Raw genomic sequence first — 23,312 nt, 5'->3', positions numbered from 1 at the left:
GTCGCGGATACAAGAGCAGCAGGCCGCTCGCTTCTCCCCCTCCCACGCCTCAAATACTGAAAAATTTATTCCGCGTGTGCTGCTAGGAGGGCGTTAATCTTTGATAATATAAATCGGAAGATGGTAGAAGGTAAAAAGGATGCGTAGTGAAACGACTTGTCCCTTATTTGGCGCCTCGTCGGCAGTAAAAAAAATCGATGTTACCAAATTTTAGAGAAGTGATGAAATATTTTTAGATCCGAGAACGTAGGCAGGGAGCCTACGGTCTATGAAAAGGCATCTCGAGTGGCTATAAAGGTGTACGAACTTAGGTGACGCGCTTCTCTTCCATAATGTCTGTGACTCAATGGATTTCGCGCTACCACAGGAAGTACCACCTAAACCTTACGAAAAATTCGAATAAGCCAAAAGGATTACTTTAAAAAACAAAACTCAAACACTTTTTAAGGAAAATTTGAAACTATGCGATTTTTGTGTGTGTAAGTGCAGTAGGAGCATAAGGTTCCCCTAATGAAGCAGCATTTTGAGAGACCAAGAGACGAAACGAAAGGTGATGGGTGCTGGATTAATTTCCTGAAGAAACAACTGAGGAAAAAAGGGAATCATTGTAAGGTGTTATTAGAGAATATGTATGCGAATGTTTAGCTTCCTAGCTCAAAAAAATCGTTTTTGAGGTTTTGGCCAGCTTTTTTCGATTCTAGCCCACTGTGCGGTGCCTTCGTATTAGACACAGCAAACAGGCTACTGATCAGAGAGAGCGCATCCTCACTGGGAACTTATGCTTTGGCTTGTGACACTGCCCTGGGAGTCAGGGAGAGTAGCAAGGCATGTGTAGATGGTGAATGATGCCTCGATTAGACATACGTGGATTGTGAGTGTATGTCATAGTGGCCCTTTCAAGGCACACCTCCTTGACAATAACCTAGATCCCAGAGGAAAACTTAGCTGTCGGAGCTGGCGGACCGACTTCTGAAAGTAATGGTAGGTGTAGCATAATGGCCCAAGAAATAGATTTGTGGCACATCGTCCGCCACAATGTAGAGTTGGACCAGTGGATAAGTGTCCGCCTACTAATCGGACGGCGCGCGTTCGAGTCCTGGCGCCGGCCGGTATTTTTTCCTATATCTTTTCAGGAATTCTAGAAGGTTCGAGGAAGATCCGGCGCGGCGTTCCAGAATATTCGCCGCATGTATATAAGCTAGCCATCTGGGCTACCCAGTTCAGTTCTGTATTGTCAAGTCACAATAAACGCCTCTCCGCAGATAACCGAAGTGTGTTATTTAGCGTAGCCATCGCTACAGTGGTGACCCCGACAACACGCGACCATGGCAGACGCAGATCAACTCGCCAAACTGCAGGCTCAAATCGCGGGACTCCAGCAGCAACTCGCCGAACACCAAACGAACCACAGCCAACAGCTAGCGCTCCTTCAAGAACAGCACCAGCAGGCTCTGCAGCAACAACAGCAGCAAACAACGCTGTCATCGCAGCAAGCCTCACCGTCTCCATCATCCTACGGCGTCGACACTGCTGCCGTCTACCGCGTCACTCCGAAACTGCCTCCTTTCTGGCCAGCTCAGCCTGAAATATGGTTCGCCCAAGTCGAAGCACAATTTTTTTTGGCCAACATCACCTCGGACAAGACTAAATACGATTACGTCGTGGGAAACCTAGACCATCGTTTTTCCAGTGAAATAAGCGATCTTATCGTGAATCCTCCGGCCGAGAATCGTTACCTAACGCTGAAAAACCTATTGATACAGCGCGTCTCTCCCTCCGAGGATCAACGGGTGCGGCAACTCCTCACAGCAGAAGAGCTCGGTGATACCAAGCCTTCGCAACTATTACGACGCATGCGGTCTCTCATCAGCACCACCCTTGTGGAGGATTCTTTCCTCCGCACATTATGGTTGCAACGTCTTCCGGCCAACGCTCAAGCCATCCTGCAAACGCAAGTTACTTCAATGCCTCTTGATGAACTTGCAAATATGGCCGACCGCATCGTCGCCGTGGCTCCGCCTCCAACTGCACCCGCCATCCATGCAGTACGCCATACCAACGATGTTTCGTCATTGGCCCAACGGGTTGAGAAACTCTCGAAGCAGCTCGAAGATATACAAGCTCATCTGAAAAAACCTCCGTACTCACGGACTTGGAGCAGATCTCTACCCGCGCCGCGCCCCGCTCAGCCTGAGATGTGTTACTACCATCGCAAATTTGGAGCCGAAGCCAGACGTTGCATCCAGCCATGCACCGCAAATGCAGTGAATCCGGTAAACTCCAACAGCGACTCGTAACGGCGGCTATGAGTCGTTCTATCACAGGCTGCCGCCTCTTCGTCACCGACCGCCTCTCCCAGCGGCGTTTCCTCGTAGACACAGGATCGGATCTCTCAATCTACCCTGTAAAATTATGCACCGAACAACGAACCTGCACTGACTACGAGCTATCCGCAGCCAATGACAGTAGGATCCGTACTTATGGTACTTTACTTCTACGCCTTCAGTTCGGCCTCCCGCGTGACTTCCTTTGGAGATTCATCGTTGCCGACGTTACCGAGCCAATCATCGGAGCAGATTTCTTAACCCACTTTCAACTCATTCCTAACATGGCCACTGCTCAGCTCATCTACGCAATCACTGGCCAATCTACATCGGGTCATCGAGGTCGAACTTACCAGGACAGCGTGCGCGCTCTGTCGGGCTCTTCATCCTACCACGACCTCCTGGCCGAATTTCCTGATATCACGCGGCCATCAGGGACTCCTCGGGAGATCCACCATCATACCAAGCACCACATACGCCTACAACCTGGACCGCCGATCTACCACCGTGCCCGCCGTCTAGCCCCGGATCGACTCCGAGATGCACAGGCAGAATTCGAGCTACTAGTACGCGAAGGCACTGCTCGTCGTTCACACAGCCCTTACGCCTCACCACTACACATGGTTCGCAAGAAGGATAGTAGCTGGCGACCTTGTGGTGACTACAGGGCTCTCAACGCACGTACGATACCGGACCGCTACCCCGTCCGCCATCTGAAGGATTTCTCCCACGCTCTCAGGGGTGCAACATCTTCAGTGTTATCGACTGTGCCAAGGCCTTCACTCAAATTCCAATGGCTCCCGAAGACATAGAGAAGACAGCCATAATTACACCCTTCGGCCTTTTTGAATTCCTATTTATGCCATTTGGACTTCGAAATGCCGCCCAAACATGGCAGCGCTTCCTCGACGAAGCTCTCGAAGGCCTAAATTTTTGCTTTCCTTACATAGATGACATCTTAGTATTTTCCCGTTCGCAGGAAGAGCATCATCAACACCTGCGGATATTATTTCAGCGCCTTTCTGACTACGGTGTCATCGTCAACTCAGCTAAGTGTGTCCTAGGATCTTCCAAGGTCACATTTCTGGGCTTTCACGTGAGCGCTGACGGATGCTCGCCGTTACCTGACAAGGTAGCTGCTATCAACAACTTCCCTCCACCGAAGACCATAAAGGACCTTCGGAGATTCCTCGGTATGCTGAATTTTTATCGACAGCACATACCACACGCCGCATCCACACAGGCCCCTCTCAATGCTCTACTTCAAGGTCCTGATATCAGGAGCTCCACTCCAATTTTCTGGACACCAGAACTTCAGCAGAGTTTCGATGCCTCTAAAGGCGGACTAGCCAAGGCGGCAACCCTGTCGCATCCAATCGACTCAGCACCTCTGGCTCTTGTCGTCGATGCTAGCCGAACCGCAATCGGCGCTGTCCTACAGCAAAATTTTGGGAACTCTTGGCAGCCACTCGGTTTCTTCTCTCGCAAGCTGACACCTTCCCAGCAGAAGTGGAGCACTTACGACCGCGAACTCTACGCCGCCTACCAAGCAGTGAGGCACTTTCGGCCGATGGTTGAAGCCCGCGATTTCGCCATCTTCACCGATCACAAACCACTCTCTTATGCCTTTGGCCCCAGCAAGAAGAGTAGCGACACCTGCTCACCACGACAATTTAATCACCTGGAATTCATCTCACAATTCACCACGGACGTGAGACACATCTCCGGACTTGACAACGTCGTCGCGGACTGTCTCTCCAGGGTAGAATCCATATCCACACCGTCTCCGATTGACTTCGCCGCTCTCTCTCGCTCCCAAGATGAAGACGAAGAGCTCCAAAGACTACGCCACAGCGGTACGGCTCTTCAACTTCACCGTAGGCCTGTACCCGGAACGAACATTTCACTATGGTGCGACACCTCCATGCCAACCCCACGCCCCTACGTTACTCCCTCATATCGCCGACAAATCTTTGACAACATCCACTCCCTTAGTCATCCTGGTGCAAACTCCACCATTAAACTCGTCTCCCGTCGATATGTTTGGCCATCCATGCGAAAGGACTGTCGCGCATGGGCTCGCAGCTGCCTCTCCTGCCAACGTTGCAAGGTGTCTCGTCACATCACAACGCCACTTGGAGACTTCGTTCCGCCAACCAGGCGTTTCGAACACATACATATGGACATCGTGGGTCCTCTCCCGTCTTGCTCCGGCTACCGGTACCTCCTCACAATTATCGACCGATTCTCCCGCTGGCCAGTCGCAGAACCCCTAGCAGACATCACCGCAGACAGCGTCTCCCGCGCCTTTCTCCTGGGATGGGTTGCTCACTACGGCTGTCCTCAACACATCACCTGCGACCGTGGACGACAGTTTGTGTCATCTCTTTTCCAGAGACTTTGCACCACTCTGGGAACAACGCTACATCACACCACGAGCTACCATCCCCAGGCAAACGGACTCGTCGAACGACTACATCGCGTTCTTAAGGCGGCCCTCATGTGCTCTTCTTCCAACTCATGGATGGACGCACTACCCACAGTTCTTCTCGGCCTCCGCACAACTTGGAGAGCCGACCTGCAGACAACACCTGCCGAACTCCTCTTCGGGGAGCAACTGCGTCTTCCCGGGGACTTCTTCGTCGACTGTGCCCAGCATCTGGACTCCCAGGATCTTGTTTCTCAGCTGCGTAACCACATGAGCCAGCTGCGTCCGACCCCTGCGTCACGCCACATCTCATCGCAGCGTGTCTTCATACACAAGGACTTGGCCACATCCTCCCAGGTCTTTGTCCGCCAAGACGCTTTGCGGCCAGCCCTGCAACCACCTTACGCGGGACCATATCCTGTCCTCAGCCGCGGTGAGAAGACGTATACCCTGTACATCAATGGCAAACCAGCCACTATATCAATCGACCGTCTCAAGCCAGCCCATCTTCTTGAGGAGGACCCTCCGCCTACTCCGTCACCAGATACCACCACTCGCTCCGGCCGCGCCGTCCGTCCTCCAGAACGTTTTGTTGCCAACACTCTGTCTCTCCTCCAAGGGGGGGAGTAGTGTGGCGCATCGTCCGCCACAATGTAGAGTTGGACCAGTGGATAAGTGTCCGCCTACTAATCGGACGGCGCGCGTTCGAGTCCTGGCGCCGGCCGGTATTTTTTCCTATATCTTTTCAGGAATTCTAGAAGGTTCGAGGAAGATCCGGCGCGGCGTTCCAGAATATTCGCCGCATGTATATAAGCTAGCCATCTGGGCTACCCAGTTCAGTTCTGTATTGTCAAGTCACAATAAACGCCTCTCCGCAGATAACCGAAGTGTGTTATTTAGCGTAGCCATCGCTACAGATTTAACAAATGAAAAGGAAAAATAGGTATTAATATTCGCTATACACTCGTGCGAGGAATTAACGGTTGCAGCTATAGATTCCGAAAATTGAATGTGGGTGAATATTGAGGATCAACTAATGGACCATAAAAGCACCGATGCTTCCCACGGACTATCGCTTTCAATAATATGTACTCACCCACGAGTCCCAGGAAACTGATGGGGCTGGGTCGGTGAAACTTAGAAGGATGGCACACGAACCAGCCTGCATCCTTTGCCTTCACGGCACCAAGAGCCGACGAGGACGGACGCGGACGCCACCGAAGAAGCAAAGGCCCAATCGAAATCAAGATTAGCGGATGTACTGCGGCAACTCACGTCCCGTTGGGCTGTGGCAGAGTTTTCCTTCAAGTTCATTGTCATTGGAGAGGTTTTTCCTCTCTATAGACTCATATTTGGACTCATATTTCATTTATATCTCACAAATACATGGCTCCGCAGCCGACAAGGTCTATTCTGTGCGCGGTAGATGCGGAGAAGTTCTGGGAGGAATCGAAGAAATCTTAAGTCATTTATTTTTTTAAAAAAAGGAAGTCTTAACATCAGCATACTCTAACCAGATTACTCAAGAAAAAGTCACCCTTATGATTATCACTGCTTAATTGGACGACTATTAATGATTATACATTTATGACCGAAATAATGGTCAACCATGTTTTCAAACTTTTCATTCATGCTCATCCGTGATTTTACTGTAATAATACTAGAATTTCTACCTGGCCCTTATAGCTAATTGTGGTTCGCCCAGCCGCTGTCAGGAAAGCGTTAGTACTTTAATTCATGTTAATTCCTACATTTTTTCGTATTAAAGTACTAGAAATTTGAAAACTACTATTATCGATCTAATTACAATTATTTTTCTTACTCTTGGGTTATCAAAATGATTTTAACTATGAGCATAGGCGCCGACTCCATGGGGCCTGAGGGGGCTCGAGCCCCCTCAATAATTCGTTTGGGGGGGCGGAGCCCCCCCAATAATTCAAGAAATAAATTAAGTTATATTATGCTTTGTAAAATCACAAAAATATATTGGTATTTTTTATTTTCATTGTTTGGCGATAGTAACCTTTTAAAATACATTCAGTGATGATATAAAACAAATAATTATTACGGTATTAAACAGGTTAACTGAAAAAAGTGGTGTGAATCGTGATAGTGTTTCAGGGCTGCGACACACTTTGAATTTTTCCCGGTGTGTGTTTCCTTCGGGTACAAACTGGAGGGTCAAGAGGGATGTAAGCTGCCTCCCGGTTGATTTTAATGGAAGAATGACTTATTTTTGCTCCAATAATGATCACAAATTGACCAAATACGACATAAACCCTACTGAAACCGGCCAGATAATAATGGGAGGTTTGTGGCGTTTTGGACCCTTTGTGTTACCGTAGTTACTCACACATAAGATGGCTTTGAAAAAAGAGCAATATAGAATTTTAGAGAAAAAAAGAAATTGGACCTTCTTGCTCCTACTAAGTATTATGGGTGACGTTTTGAGGGAGGGTTGGGGGTCAGGATTGTCTTACATGGACTTACGTAACGAGGGACTGGAACCATATTACGTAAGATCTTGTCCGTATTGTAACATTGTATTGTTCTTCAATAAAACTTAGTTGTGGAGGTTAAGCATTCGCTCGCTACTTTCGTACATTTTGTAATCTCACCCCTACCATAATACTACTCATCTGTCGCCTGACTGCCTGGCTACATTACCTTCATGGCCAACCAAAACAGAAAGTATGCGGGAGACATTGGTTGATGGATTGGTCAATCCACCTCACTACATACATTGTTGTGGAAGGTGCAACAAAGATGCTAGCCAGAAATGGTCGATTTGCGCCTATGGGTATCAGATGACATCGCTGCCACACCGGGCTCATCTACACGTTCGCTTCCGAAGCATACGCAGCTTGGAGTCGTTTGCCGCGAATCCTTCTCTCGCGCTCATATAACAACTCCGATTTAAAAAGCGACAAGAATCCTCATCCTACTTGTAAGTAAATACGGTATAGAATTGAATTTTAGAGACTTTTTAGAATTATAATGACTTTTAATGATCAAGATCAGCTGAAATAATGGCCAATAATGGTAATAATGACCAATTTGCAGCCCTGCGGGCCAACGCTGCGGTCGCGGCAACTGCAAAAGGACTGAATCAGAAAGCAGAAGCACCTGAAACCCTGCGTGCCTCCGCATCGCGGCGCCTTGACACTTCAAGACATTACGACGCCGCGGCAATATGGAGTTCACCCTGCTGGAGCAGTCATTCAGTGTGGATATTTCCTTTCAGTGCAGACGTGTTTAGCATTTCGACTTTAGTATTTAGGAGACTCTTTTATGTGGCTATATATTATTTGTTTACTTTAGTCACTTAGTGCATTGTGAATTAAGTTTGCAATGGATAAATTTGTTACCAAAAAGGCGCGCTTGGAAGTTGATGGTACTGCAAGTCAACCTCCGACAATTATTGTGTCGTCAATTGCTTCATCGTCTTCAGGCGAGAAGTGCTCACAGCCGAAACCCGTACAATCCGGCAAGGGAAGATCATTTCAGAAGTCTTGGTTAACCAAATATGCATGGTTAGAATATGAAGCATCTACCGAAAAAGTTTATTGCAAAACCTGCAAAGAGGCAGATGCTAAAAATCTATTGCAATTTTCTTCAAAAAAAGAAGATGCATTTCTTTCCCTAGGCTTTTCTAACTGGAAAAAGGCTTTGGAAAAATTCCGTCTTCATGAAAATACGTTAACGCATAAAGAAGATGTTCTGAGACTAAATTCTATCCCTAACCGAAGTGTGGTCTCCCAACTGAATGAACAGTTAGATAGTGATATGACGAAAGGCCGTTTAGCTCTTGAGACAATTTTTACTACCGTGCAATTTCTATGCCGGCAAGGACTAGCAATTAGAGGGCACGAAGATGTAAACTCAAATTTTTTTCAATTGTTGGAACTCCGAAAGAATGACGTACCTGAGTTAAAAGATTGGTTAGGGCGTTCGGGGTACAAGTGGACATCCCACGATATTCAAAACGAGATCATTGATCTACTAGGAAAGACTGTGTTGAGAAAGGTATTGGCTTCAATCAAGAAGACTGAGAATTATTCTATTATAGTTGACGAAACAAGTGATTCTTCGATTCACGAACAAGTGTCATTTTGTATTCGTACTGTCGATGATTCCTTAATCATCAACGAAGACTTTATTGGCTTATACGAGATCCCCAACACTGAATCACAGACTCTATTTATTATAATAAAAGACTTAAATTAAGAAAGAAGAACTTTGTACTTTCACATTAATATTTAATCACGACCATGGTTTCAACGTTAGACGTCATCATCAGGTGAACTCTACAGAGGTCCATCACATCCTTTTATACCAGGCTAGGAGGGGGAGGGAGGAAGGTAATTAGGTTGAAAGGATTGGTTAACAGAGAAGAGGGAGGGGGGAAAAAAACCTTGGTCATGTGGTATGGAAGTTAGGGGGAGGAGGCACCCTTATGGGGGGCACGGCAAGTGGAGGGGGGGGGGGTTCAGGTGAGGAACCCCCCCCCCCTCCACTTGCCGTGCCCCCCATAAGGGTGCCTCCTCCCCCTAACTTCCATACCACATGACCAAGGTTTTTTTCCCCCCTCCCTCTTCTCTGTTAACCAATCCTTTCAACCTAATTACCTTCCTCCCTCCCCCTCCTAGCCTGGTATAAAAGGATGTGATGGACCTCTGTAGAGTTCACCTGATGATGACGTCTAACGTTGAAACCATGGTCGTGATTAAATATTAATGTGAAAGTACAAAGTTCTTCTTTCTTAATTTAATTATGAATCGCTTTCACATAGTTACGCCTCAAACAATTAATTTTATAATAAAAGACGTTCTGGCTCGTCTTGATTTTTCAATGGATAACTTGAGAGGACAGTGCTATGATGGTGCCTCGAATATGAGGGGTAGGCTCAAAGGACTACAAAAGTTAGTTTTGGATGTACAACCAAAAGCACGTTATGTGCACTGCTCACAGTTTAAACTTGGCAGTTGTAGACAGTCTCCGCGATCTTACGTGTATGAGGGATATTATGGCTTTTGCCAAGGACTTAATAAACACCGTAAGGGAATCCACCAAAAGGATGGGACTTTTCAGAAGCATACGCTGTGACAGCGCCAACGATCAACCTGGTCTACGACCTCTTTGCCCCACTCGATGGACAATGCGAGCTTCCAGTATTTTGAGAATAGTGAAAAACTTTGAAGAACTTCTAGAGTTTTTTAAAACATTTAGTGCAGAGGACAAAACAGAGGCTGGTTACAAATGTGCAGGCTACCTTGAGTCAATGCTACAATTTAAGACTCATTTATTTTTACGTCTTTATTGCCATGTAATGAACCCTGTGGAGGATGTCAATGAAAAAATTCAATGCCCTCATCTAAGTGTTGCTGATCTCGGAAAAATATATGAGGGCTTGATTTATATATTGAATGGAAGGCGTGATAGTTTTGAACAATTTTGGGAATTGTGTTTAAAAGAGAAACCTTCAAAAGTTAATGATCCTTCGCTTCCTCGTAATCGACTTATGACAAAGAAATATGAAAACGACAAAGCCAGCTCACCGCACACTTTCAAAACTCCAAAGGATTACTACAAAGTTATCTACATTGAAGTTTGTGAAACGGTGCAATCTTGCATTAATGAGCGGTTTTCATCCACTGGACTCACGCAGGTTATTGCAGTTGAGCAAGAGTGTTTGCTTTTAGTGAACAGAGGGGAAACAAATTTTGTAAACTCGACTGAGTTTTTCAAAAATGACCTCGACATTGAGAGATTGCGCCTACACTTGCATATGTTAGCCGACATCGCTAATAAAAAACAGCTGGTCTTAAAAAACATGCGTGATGTAAGAAAGTACATTACACAAGAGCCTGCAGTTGGAGAAATGTTATGCGAGGTAGTGAAGTGCATTAAGTTTCTCCAAGTAGTTCCAATAACGACAGCGACAGCAGAACGGTCATTTAGCTCCCTTACACGACTGAAATCATATCTTCGATCAACAATGGGACAGAAGCGATTGAACAACTTGGCTGTTCTCCATGCCCACCGAGATGTTTTGGATGAATTGGATATCCGACCAGTCATCAACTACTTCATATACAGTAATCCGGTCAGACAGTCAGACATTTGCACCTTTCTAAATACACTCTTGCACTAATAATGGCATTTACATAAACATTAAAAATCTTTATAAAACAGATATATACATACAGAATGTTACATTTTCAGTTTCAAAATGTTAGTGCTAGGTCAGTACTGTATTTTTCTATTATGATTATATATATGTTTCGTACTATAGCACTGTATTATTTATTTTCAAGTACTTCAGTATTTTTAGAGTGTAAGACCCAATTAAAACCCGCTATTCACATACTTGTTGACTGAAAGTATTAGGCGTACTTTATAAACGTTGCTAACTGTTTTAAAGGATTAAAGTTGAGATATTGGTTTAGTTTAATGAACCGCGGAGTCTTCTTCAAAGTAAACTTAAATTACCTATATAACCTATTAATTAAAGTGCTATTGCTGAGCAACAGCAATATTTTATGTTTTATTCTTTGTATGATAGTTTAGGATTTATTTAAATATAATTTTAGCTTGTTCAGAGCTATATATTCACTGCTCTGTAATAGTCTATGAGCGTAATTATAACTGTAAATGAAATTAGCTTTTTACCAAAATACCGTGCTGTTGATGTTTTGTTTCTTTTTTCAAAGCCAAAAAATGTGTCAGGCTTGTAGAGTTTCCCGAAGTTTCGAGTTATAGAGAGTCGAGTTTTCGGGGTTCTAATGTTGATCATATGACCCCTCTAAAAGGATTTAAAAAAACTTTAAAACTCACTATTTTTCATCTAAAATTTAGAAAATTTCCCGAGGCAAGACCCGCGGTATGGGCCCCCCCAATATTTTTTATAAGTCGGCGCCCCTGACTGTGAGTGTACCTGTATAGTGAGAATTGTTGTTAATATGAGTAGGAATTTTTCTCGACTGAGATTGGAATGTAATTAGCCGACAGGACACGAATATACAACCTCTGTCACTTCCTCTGATTATTTTCTCTAAGTTACTGAATCTGCTTAGAAATAGATGTTTCAACGCAGATAATAATTATTTTCATAAAATTAGTCTTTTTAAAAAAATCGGCATTAATTATTATTTAGTTGACTGTGTGCATTACGTTGATGTTAAGGGGGTTTCACACTGTCAAATTCTCGTCAAATTACGTTCGAGACTCGTTGAACAATCTTTATCGAATCTATATGACGTCATGTCAATCGTCATGACTGCGGACATTTGGTCTTGAATGCTCTTGAATCACTTCGTTTCCATCAAATTCGTCTTTCTTGAACGGTTCTAATTTCTATTGAATCTCGAATGGTATTAAAGCGTTTCGACCAATCAGTGAACGATACATAACTTTCCGAGCCTTGCCAACGCGACCTTGGAGATAACTATTGACATCATGGCCGTTTGGGAGAGGAACGCTGTGGAAGCCCTCATTAGTTTTTACGAGGAAAAAAGGTGTTTGTACGAAGTAAGCTCCCCAGATTATCACTTGAAGCAGAAGAGAAGTTCGGCGCTGCAAGACATAGCCACTAATTTGTTGCCTGTAAGTAAAATTATAATTATAATTGTTTTGGTTAACCTTGACCTATACCTACCTCGTGAAGATATTAACTAATGCAATATTTATATAAATATATATTACGTATATATTATATGTGATATCGGAATGCTTCGATAATTGTCGTGATAATATTTTGTACGTTTATTTCCTTAAAATTATAATTTCATTCACAAATATACATTTCTGGAGCTAGGGCTTGTTTCGTTCAAATGGTGTTGGATATGTTTTTATTTAGATAAGTGGTGGTCCCGTAGCGGCCTTTATATTGAGTTTTTTTGTAATACGAGGTTTCAATGAATCCTACAAAGAATTATTTTGTGGTTACCGCCGATATGGTCTTTTAAAATATATGTGTACTCGATACTCCCAACAGTTTCGACCTGGTACCACATCAGAGGATGTGAAAACGAAGATAAATGGCCTCCGCACACAATACATGGCTGAAAAAAACAAATTAATCAGGTCGAAGAAGAGTGGAGCAGGAGTGGAAGAGGTTTTAAGGCCAAAATTGTGGTGCTACAACAATTTAAGTTTCCTTGAAAGGCATACGGCACCCAGGAAGAGCGTATCAAACTTGGATCCCGTGGAGCTTAACAAGGTATGCCGATGACACTTGCAAATAAATTCGTCTTTATTACGTATAATTTGTTTTGCTGGAATGTGCATTGTTTGCTTCTGGCATGAAGTAATAACATGAAAAGTCAAATTCAAGGGGCATGTTTGGAACGAGTCTATTGTTTGAGATCGTCCATTGACTACGTTATTTACCATTGTTGATCATCTATTTTGGTTTACTGTTTACGGAAATTTGTGATCTTACGTTGAGTGCCCACTTCAACGCAGTTACTTCTGCGATATTTATGTTTTAGCTACACTTGAATTCACGAAGGGACTTCTTTGCACTTCTGAACATTACATTAATTTTTTTGTCTGTAGGAAACGCCCATTGAAATACAATCAGGAGAGTTATCAGATGTCACGGCAGAAGAGCAGCATGAAATTGGTACCATCCCAGTCCCCTTACTCAGTGAAGAGTCCACCTCTGCCAGCGCTGACCACTGCAACATCTCCTCAAGAAGCGGGTCATCAAGAGGAGTACCGACCCCCAAGAGGAGAAGGACTGAGGAAGCAGACATAACTACCTTCCTCTCAAAGGCTTCGTCAGCCCTTGAGCAAGGGACACTGCGGAAAAACACAAAATTTGAAAATTTCGGCCTATTTGTAGGGCAAGAAATTGCCGATATTAGTGACGAAAAAAAACAGAAAGCTGCAATGCAGAAAATTTTTGATATAGTAATGAAAGCTAAAGATGATGAGAATGAAAGTTAACTATTTTTGTATGTTTTTTATTTTATAATTTTAGTTTACATTTTGTTACATTGAATTTGATTGTAAAATAATGGTTAATTATATAATTTGCTTGGTGGAATCACTGTTGTTTGGTCATTTCTTCAACCCTCGATGGCCATTAGTTAAAAAATCTTGAGTATATTGCATGATTTAAGAATTTGTTTCAACTATCATACCAAATAATCGTATAACATCAGGTAGTACGTAAGCTATATTAGTTGTTCAATTATTATTATTATTCAATTTCTGACAAGGTTGCAAACAAACTTAATTTGAAGAAGTTCTGGAATAAACTTTGGTTTCTGAATCTTAACTTATAGCATTTTAGCCAATAGTCCTTCTATTTCCATGCGATGCAAGGACGCAAATGAGTGCTCTCCTTCTTAACACGATTCATTCCAGAAATTTCCTATTTATTAACCATAGGTAGATAAACCATCATCATAGATTTTTTAATATTGGTTCATTATGGCATAGTAGGCCACTATCACACAAAAAAAGTCTTGATTTGGTTCAAATATAAAAAGCTTTATAGCGCAAGAAGGTTGTGAGTCATCAATAAAGCCAATAACACAAATGAAAAGTGGAATAATTTTTCATAGAACTGCAGAAATATTACAATCTTTACTACCACAAAAATCACCAATAACAAAAGGGGGAATGAAATAGAGGAATTCATTAGCACTACCACAACCTACATGCCATTTCCCAATGGTAGTATTCCATCAGTCACAAAATATTCGCAAAATTCATCCCTTATAGCTCTCGCATTGTTATTGTGCCTATTTCCACCCTGTCTTACCAATTGACCGTCAAGTATTGGGCCCTCCCTCCACACTCCAGGAATTACCCTTCCATCACTCATCACTCTATCTACCAGACCTTGAGGCAAGTAATTAGCGTCCTTCTTTGATCTCAAAAAGTTGTGTAGTTCTATACAGGCTAGTGTCACAATTTCCACTTTTTCAACAGAGAGATTGATACAGTTTAATAGTATTCTAAAGCGGTTAGCTAAAATACCGAAAGCATTCTCTGATGTCCGCCTTGCCCGGCTAAAGCGATAATTAAAATTTCTCTTCTGCAAACTCAGTCCCCTATCTGGATATGGTTTCATTATGTTATATTGTAGAGGAAAAGCATCATCTGCCACAATCACATGAGGGACACCGAGTACACGGCCAGGCAAAGCTATGTTCGGGGGTATATGCAAAGAATTTTGGCGCAATGCCTCAGCAAGGGTGCTCTCACGAAAAACCCCGACATCGACGTATAAAAATTTATATCTGGCATCTACTAATGCTAACAGCACAATACTGTGTGAGCCTTTTTAATTGAAATAGAAAGACCCGTCTGCTCTTGAGGATCTAAAATGTATATGCTTCCCATCAAGAGCACCAATGCAATTGGGAAAATTCCATTTTTCCTGAAATTCCCTTGCTATTTCCTCCCATTCATCAACACTTCTCGGCATCTGAAATGAAAGATAATACATTAAAAATTCAAATCGAGGAATGCTATACTTATGTTCATATTAAATGGAATATATTGTACAATTTTTATCTAATTAGCTCGTTTCAAACAACTTACCTTCAAGAAATTCTCTTTCAGAACTTCATAAATAGCTCTGCATACTTGAGGTACAAAGAGATAAATAGTATTGTGACCAATCCTCGTGGAGTACTGTAGACTTTTGTAAGACTCCCCAGTGGCTAAAAATCTCAGAGTCACCGCCAACCTATGTTTTGCCGAGATACATTCCCGTAAAATGGTGTCTCTTTTAGATATGAGAGGCGACACCAACTCCAGTAACTCTCTAAAATTGTTATCCATCCGGAGGAAGTTGGTGAAAGATTCCGGATCCTCCGTTTCCAATTCCCGGTACAGCAAGTTCATGCTACCAGCGGCATACCTCCGGCTTAGCCATTCTCTTGACCAAAGCCTTCGACGATTTCTCCTTCGACCTTGCAGTACTGCTGCCACTACTCCTACGCAAAATGCCACTCTTGCTATATTTGCGTTGTCATTATCCATCGTCGGACGCAAAACCAGATTTAATAATTGTAATGATGTATCAAATGATGATATCAAAACGTTGTTATGAGTACGGGTTTCTACGCGCTTTATCAGAGAATAGAACGCTATACGTTTTTCCTTTGTCGATCATGTTGACTATCGGTATTCAAGTCAATTCAAGCTTTCTGGAACAGTCTGAAAGAACGTTCAACTCGATTCAATGTGTGTTGAACAATCACTCTTGAAAGACCGTCTCGAATGGTCTTGAATCTTCATTTAGCGTTCAAGACGACTTGTTCAACGTTCCTTGTTCAAGACATCTCGAATAGTGTGAAAGAGGCTTTAGGAATGATTCTTTTACGTGATGAAAAAATTCATAATTACTTCGGATTCCAACCCCCCCTCCCCCCTCCCAAATTTAACCGCAATGAATGCGCGTTAAACAAGCCCACTCAGCTACGGAGGCCCACACATCTATTTCTCATGGAAATGTTGAGTCCAAAAGTGTTTGTCCAATGAGAGGAGCAACCTCGCCAAAGAGCCCAAAAAAAACACTACGACGCGTCGTAGTGAAACGTGAGCGTTAACGTGAGTTTCCTCGGTGCATTTCATCCTCTTGGGCATTTGCGCCCGGCGTTTGGCTTCTGTCATTGCTAGCCTGATCGCACCTGCGTCCGTCCTCGTCGGCTCTTGGCGGCGTACGGTTGAGGGATGCAGGTTGCTTCATGTGCTGACCTTCCAAGTTTTTACCAACCCGAACACATCAGTTACTTGGGACTCGTGGGTGTCTTCATATCATTGGAAAGGATGGTGCATTCAAAGGAAAGCAATGGATATGGCTAATGAAGGCTCCCCTTCCGCTCAATACAGATAGAAGGACGATTTATCAACGTCCCAGACAGAACCCATCGCTAACTCTTAGGCTAGCAGGTACCGAATGAGCCATATTAGTGGCGCAGCTAGGAATATGCCGTTGGGTGAGTGGGGTTGGGATGGCCTGTGGTGGGGGCCTCAGGTAACGGGGATCGTCTTTTTGGCATTAAAAATTTAACTTTAAGCAGATGCCATTATTATATGCCAAAACTAGGCAATAGTTTTAAATATTTTTTTATTTCCCTGAGGCTCTTGGGGGGGGGGGGTATCTATCCCCTCATCCCCGCCATATCATACTTCGCGGTCGACCCTCTTCTCTTCCGATGACGCCGTTCACATTTGATTCCCACAGAAAGCGAAACGCATTGTGAGAGCGAGTCCATCAGGTAAACAACAAGGCGAGCAGTGCTCGTGCCATTGAGGGGGAAGCCATTCTTTGAGCGTTGATCCAGTTGACGCGATTTGCCGTGTCCTTGGTGACGGAGGGGGAGAGAGGACTTCCGCTTTTGCGTCGTGGGAGGAGGAGGAAGACCCGTCGCTGTCCTCTCCGCTCCATTCGCGTGAGGCCCCCGTTCGTTGTGTATCAGGCTGCGAGTGAGTGTGCGATCGGTGTCGTACGATCGATCGATGGGTCTCGGAGCGCTCCGATCGTGTCGCTTCCCTCCGTGCGAACGCTGCTGCTGATTCGGAATGTCGGTGAGGATAGCGCTGTGCAAGCGACCCGACCTGCTGGACGTCGGTCGCCGCGAAGACGAGACGCCGCTCTTCGCGCTCACCTGTGAGTCCTCCGCTTTTCGGGCAATTCTTTTAGGCATTCCTCGGTTTTCCCCCTTTCCCTAGCCACTGCCGTCAGTTCGGCAGTGTTCTTCTTTCCTCGTGTCCATGTGAATCTGCTACTCACTCACCTCTGCTTCTTCCTCGGGAGACCTCCCTTCAAATTCCCTCTCCATTCCGTGTCCATCGCATTCACTCCGTCTTACCCGGCTGCATGGCGCACCCACGGAGTCCTCTACACCTTCCACCCTTTAATCCATTCCATCTTCAGTTTCGTTCGCCCTCAGCACCAGCTCTCTTTTCACCTCTGCTCCCTCCACACAATCAGCCACCCTCACGATAAAGTTTTCCCAAGCTGTTTTACCATCAGTAAATCTTAATTAGTGCTGGAGTAATACTGTCATTTACGCAGAAAAATTGTCATTGTACTATATATGATGGCATAATGATATCAAAGTCGACCAATTTTGGAAGTTTAATAAATGGTAGCTTTCGCTGATTGAAGGACAAATGAATGGTGGAGGGCGGTGGAGTGGCCTTTTAGAGGATTGACCGCTGGGAGAAGGAATCCGGCTTCAAACCCCGGTTGAAGCCCATGGATCAAAAATCGTCCCGTTGTGAGATATCACACGCCTGTGACTTAATCCAGGGTGGAGATCTACCACACCCGTCTAAATTAACTGTAGGGTTGAATCCCTTCCACAAACTGTGTTTTTGTGCGGCTGGGTAAATATTTCAGAAAAACGTGGCATCAATGCTCGCATGGTCTCTTCTTATGCAATGTGTTTGGGATACAGTTAATAATACTTTATTTTTCAATGTGGAGCCGCGGCCCAGGATCAAATGATTCAAAGCAATTAGTGAGCAATTTCACTTGCACATATTTTCAGACTTGTCACAAAGCAGAAGATACATCCTAATTGTAATAGATGGTAGAAGTAGGAGTATTACCATTAAAGTACAATTATTGAAACAATTATATTCGTGCGAGGCACATGGAATTGTCGCGTGTCGTGTTGCTATTACTTCTAGCATCTATTTTACATGTTGAGGGCATTTGAACGTAGGCGTGCGTGTGGACTGTTTGTTCTCTGAAATTTTCTCGGGTTTTCTTCCGCGTTTGACAGCAGTTTCGTTCGACCTGAAGGCTCTAGTACGATAGCTAGCGAAGCTTTTGTCCTCTAGCCGACACGCGCAAAAGAAAAATCGAGAAAAATGCACATATCACAATTAGGGTAGGGTATACATTCAGCTCTGTGATAAATCTTCAAATGCATTTATATGTCACAATTTTAGCTATTCAACTTAGCAATCGTCACTAACTGCAGTTATTTTTCGCATCACGAAAGGGATTTTTAAAGTAATATTGAATAGCGATTCGAAATATTTCGCTGTTCGTTTTGCAAGTGAATATTTATCAGAACTGGTGATAAAAAATCAGCGGGAAAATTCTTTCCGTCGTCATTGGTAGTAATATATTATTATCCCAGTCCAAGGGCCAAGGTTTAAATCTAGGCAGTAGCAGAGGTCTCGGAGTTAAAATTTCTTGTGAAAAATAACAAATTGTATTTCTTGTGAGTATTTTTCAAAGTATTTCCCAACACACTTCCGATTGAATAATTTAGTACTCAATATCACAAGTTCCTATTTCCTCATTACGAATATTCTTCGGGTATCGGGGGGTATTTCTGTCTCGATTATCCTAAGGTGAATGAGCGACACTAAGAGCCAAGACCTGCATTGCGTGAGTCCTTCAACATAATTAACTCTGCAATCGGATTGTGAAATCACACCGAAGCGGTTGTCTCTTTTCAATTCTTCTTCTCATCCATATCCCATTTCAGTTATTAAAGCGAATTCAAGCACGGCCTCACGACAAAATTGCTTTCGGCTGGAATCGTTAGCTTCGCGTGAGAGGCATTGGCATAGCGGGGTCACGCGTAGCATGAATTAAACTAGAAACGTCGGGCAAATAATTTACGGAAGCGGGAAACGACCTTCAGTTGTTCCGAGGAGACTGATCGGCGTTATTCGTTATCTGCGTCTGTGTTCCTTTCCGGTACCTAGCGCAAGCTTTAATCTTTAATAATCACAGCGGCATGTAAACAATTTAGTACGGTATTAAATGATATTAAATTTACCTTGGTGATCACCTCGAGTTGAAACATGAATCGATATTTCGTTTTTTACGTGAGTGTGCTTGACAAATACACTCAAATGGGACTGGGACACATCTTGATGTACGTATAAAACATTTCTATTTAAATCTAAAATGTTTTCATAATTCTTATTTATTTACAATACTTACACGAACTAGAACTGACGGTCTCATGCTGCGGCATGCAATTGCGATACCATGGTTAACTATGAAGTGAAACTTTTTTTCGAAAACGATTAAAATAGTTTGGATAATATAACCAAATTTTCCGTAAATATCTACGTGCCGTAAATGTATAATCACATTTTAAAAGCAATAATGATTTTACAATATTTCCATAATTTTGGTTAAAAAAATCAGCCTTGTTTTTTTTACGTGGAATTGATTCAAATTGCAAGGGTATAGAAGACCTCTGAAGAATTTAGTTATTTTTCTGTGATGAATGGTATTATAATTTTAAAAGAAGTTTCGAGATTAAATGTGTGAGTAAACCTTCTCATTCATGCCAACAAGCATGGGCACGGTGGCGATTCAGTACTTATCTCAGGTTATCAAAGAAAATCCTGTACCCTTGTGCGAAATATAATACAATAATAATGCAATACAAACCGGCACGTTTTATCGGCCAATCATTTTCAGCGCTGCAACCACCCGTGGCTGCAAATCATTCTTCACTTGCATTTCCAGCCTTATCTTATTGCAGCCACGCCATAAATTCACACAGACCTGATCTAATTTCTTTCATCTCAATTTTATAGCCTAGACGGTTTATGGCCTCTTATCGTCTAAATTCAATTCTTCTTCAACTCAGGATCTTTTAAAATCTAAACAGTTTCCTTAACATCCCGGCAATACACACACGAAAGGCATTTTTAACAAAAAATGCCTCACAAAAACGTTTCTGAAGCCCAGTGAATGAAATTAAAGAATAAAGGAAACTTTACTATTCCCAGAAACTCTAATTTTCACCAACTTAACCACAAAAATCCCTGAAATGTGGTGAGACGTAACATAAACAACGCGATCTCCAACGGCTATCACTTGCCATTGGGCCTTCTTTCTAGATGGCTATGGCACCACACGCGAAAGAAAATAGTCCCAGACCGGATACGGATCATGTACGAAGGGTATCTTAGTTTCCAGATACGAACTGGATACCAGCGTGTTATATGTTAATTCACGAGTTTTTATCAAATTGGGGCGTATAAAATACAACTTTATCGATGCATATGAATTTGCCAGTCCTCTTGTATCATTTTAATATATTTCTTTCGTAATTAAAGGAAATAAAGAAACAAGACCTTTCCAGTAACTTCCTAAGCGCGATTTCTTGTATCTTGATGGACCACCCTATTATTCCTCGGAAAATTAATACGCGTTTGCTGAATTCCTAAAGAACAACTACCTCAAATATGAATCATATCCCCTTCGCAACAGTTTAGATACCTTAGATCGAAATGTACGCGGTTGATTAAACGAGTATGTAAGAAATAAATAATTTTTTCGAAGATCATTCACTCACAAATCACTTCACTTGTCGCTGCACTCCTTACTTCATCGTCTACGTGCAATCAATTCACTCAGGGGTTCACTAAATGCACAAATTGTTTACACTTACACTAGAGGCACAAGTTCACTACAAGTCGTACTCTCCTTGCAGCTATAAAAAAAACTTTCAATTCCTGTCGATAATTACACTACATACGCTGCCTGCCTTACTTGAAGAATGAATTTTCGCGCACCATTTTGGCACGAATGCGTAAAAAAATGTATGAGAATATACTAATATAACCGGAGTCAATCATCCATAACGGTCCGCCATATTTAGTAGCTCCCTTAGGTAAGGCTGAAGGGCGACTAAGAGCCGGCTATTAAGATATTGGCATACTAAGCTTAGTAGCCGTAAGTAACGATGTAGGAATACCATTGTGGTAGTATGCTACAACTTAAAACGCTACTTAGGCGTTAATAGCCAACTAAGGAAACTATGAATACGACCGAAAGAGTTTTATGCCCCGTTCACATTACGATTGTTCCAGCAATCGTTAGAGCTATCGTGCATTCACCCAACGATGGTTAAAACCTGTGCTGCCCTCTAGTGCTGAAATCTAAAGCGAACGAGAAATTGACGGTGAGCAATGCAGTTGAGGAGAAGATGTTACTCTATTCAATGTGTATTTAACAAATAACATTTCTTCCGCCAAATCCATGGAAAAACTAGAGCTAAGGGAGTTTCACGGATGTTTTGTCTTTCTCTTGCCGCTTCCGGTCTCCCAGCGCCTAGACATCGTAAAGTGGCAACGTTTGGAACTACAGTAACTATTGTCAGGACATGCATTCACACGGGTAGTTCGGCCAACTATCATCAGGACGATCGCTCGGACAATCGTAATCTAAACGGGGCATTACTCTTTTCGTTGGAGTTGGCTCGTATTTAAAGCCATACGACCTTGTGCAACAGGAGATGGGTGATACGAGCCGGGTTATTTGGTTCATGCCAATGTATAGTTCTCTCTAATCTTCCAATGAGCCCGATGAACGAGTAGCCCCGAAGCAAATGATCATAATAAACCACGAGACCCATATGAACAACGGTATCAAGGCGATCACTGCGAACCAAATAACATACAATATGATGATTATTGTCAACATGACATCGATGGAAGACAGTGCTTCACAATGCTATATAGATTAAGTGTACGGTGGATCACAAGAATCTTGGAAATAACGTAGATTTTTATTAGAATATTAAAATTGCACTTTCGGCAAAATATTTTCAAATTTTTACTGATGCAATGGCTTCAATTTTAATGTTCAATCTCAATTACATAAATATGCCAAAATTTGCCTCAAATATCGTTTTTCACTCCTCTTAATTTCATACCACCGTTGGAATTCTCTAACTGTCAGGAATGAATGTGTAATTATTTTTACTACGTTTTAATACTTGCTCTTTTTTTTGTGTTTGTTTGTTCGTATGTCCATCCGGGCAACGTCTCACATAACGTGATAAGTCAGAGAGTTTAAATTTTAAGGATAGCTCAGAACTAAATGAAAAGGTTATGTTCTTAGACTTTTCACGTGATTGGAACAGTATCTCGAGTAATATTCAGAAATAAAAATAAATATAAATATTGGTTCGAAAATGGCCACCAAAATGGAATGGAGATGCTGCAGGCATTTGAAGGTGTATTGCGGCCTGGGTCGCGGCCACGCGCTGTCAAAAACAAAAGCCCGATGAAGACAATAATCGAGGGACAAGTAGATGCCAAGAATGCGAAAGGAACACCTCGAAATGAACAAGTAAAGAAGGATTCGAAAAAGAAGGAAAGCGTGGAATGGTGTGAGGAGGTCATCTGTTGAGAGAATTGAGCAGACAGCCTCGCAAAAGCCTTCAACTAGAGTGAAACCACCTTTAGCCTAGCCTCTTCACTGATGATTGTTGGAAAACCGGAGACATTTTCCTCGGCCCTAACTCCAATTGGCGTTTGTTCTCTCATTCAGTTTCCGTCACTCTTTGAGCGACTTGCATTAGTATTAAAAGCTTTCCGATGGCTGCTTATGTCATGGAGTGGGTCGCTAAGCACTAATCGATGCCTTCCACTTGCCACCCATCCGTGAGGACACCAAACGGCCTCATTAGTCGATAACCGAGCTGAATGACCACCCGTCGATGCCGCGCGCGTCTCCTCTATTATCCTCTCGATAGTGTCTCAGCTAGCCTGAGAGATGATTCGTATCCCAGGATAATATTCTTCCTTTGGGAAAT

General features: G+C 43.1%; 4 protein-coding genes across 4 annotated transcripts in view; 3 read left to right on the top strand and 1 right to left on the bottom strand.

Moving 5' to 3' along the window:
- Positions 1–1,325: 1,325 nt before the first annotated feature.
- Positions 1,326–2,297, top strand: LOC124173949. Its single transcript, XM_046553114.1, has one exon. It carries the CDS (start codon positions 1,326–1,328, stop codon positions 2,295–2,297), a length of 972 nt encoding a protein of 323 aa, XP_046409070.1.
- A 9,641-nt stretch (positions 2,298–11,938) lies between these two features.
- LOC124153334 lies at positions 11,939–14,632 on the top strand. The gene is made up of 3 exons (XM_046526435.1): positions 11,939–12,357; positions 12,749–12,973; positions 13,312–14,632. Exons 1-3 carry the CDS (start codon positions 12,211–12,213, stop codon positions 13,702–13,704), a joined length of 765 nt encoding a protein of 254 aa, XP_046382391.1. The 5' UTR covers positions 11,939–12,210; the 3' UTR covers positions 13,705–14,632.
- Positions 14,633–14,741: 109 nt separating this feature from the next.
- Positions 14,742–16,073, bottom strand: LOC124153335. The gene is made up of 2 exons (XM_046526436.1): positions 15,313–16,073; positions 14,742–15,196 (listed from the first exon to the last, which is right to left on the bottom strand). The coding sequence occupies exons 1-2, from the start codon at positions 15,754–15,756 to the stop codon at positions 15,053–15,055; spliced, it is 588 nt and encodes a 195-aa protein (XP_046382392.1). The 5' UTR covers positions 15,757–16,073; the 3' UTR covers positions 14,742–15,052.
- Positions 16,074–17,169: 1,096 nt separating this feature from the next.
- The window catches only part of LOC124153331 (5'-3' exonuclease PLD3-like), a 269,542-nt gene continuing 263,399 nt past the window's right edge, over positions 17,170–23,312 (top strand). Inside the window, exon 1 of the mRNA XM_046526433.1 lies at positions 17,170–17,389. Coding sequence (XP_046382389.1) covers positions 17,302–17,389 — 88 coding nt within the window. The 5' untranslated portion in view covers positions 17,170–17,301. The remainder of the gene's footprint in view (positions 17,390–23,312) is intronic.

Source organism: Ischnura elegans, chromosome 2, assembly GCF_921293095.1.
Source record: "Ischnura elegans chromosome 2, ioIscEleg1.1, whole genome shotgun sequence".
Taxonomy (NCBI): domain Eukaryota; kingdom Metazoa; phylum Arthropoda; class Insecta; order Odonata; family Coenagrionidae; genus Ischnura; species Ischnura elegans.
This window is presented reverse-complemented; position numbering and strand designations above follow the sequence as displayed.

Bases quoted from the DNA above. Each gene is read 5' to 3' on its own strand.
- LOC124153334 (XM_046526435.1), top strand. From the start codon at position 12,211: ATGGCCGTTTGGGAGAGGAACGCTGTGGAAGCCCTCATTAGTTTTTAC. The intron at 12,358-12,748 runs GTAAGTAAAATT...TACTCCCAACAG, and splicing joins TAGCCACTAATTTGTTGCCT to TTTCGACCTGGTACCACATC. The intron at 12,974-13,311 runs GTATGCCGATGA...TTTTGTCTGTAG, and splicing joins ATCCCGTGGAGCTTAACAAG to GAAACGCCCATTGAAATACA.
- LOC124173949 (XM_046553114.1), top strand. From the start codon at position 1,326: ATGGCAGACGCAGATCAACTCGCCAAACTGCAGGCTCAAATCGCGGGA.
- LOC124153335 (XM_046526436.1), bottom strand. From the start codon at position 15,756: ATGGATAATGACAACGCAAATATAGCAAGAGTGGCATTTTGCGTAGGA. The intron at 15,197-15,312 runs GTAAGTTGTTTG...CTTTCATTTCAG, and splicing joins TGAAAGAGAATTTCTTGAAG to ATGCCGAGAAGTGTTGATGA.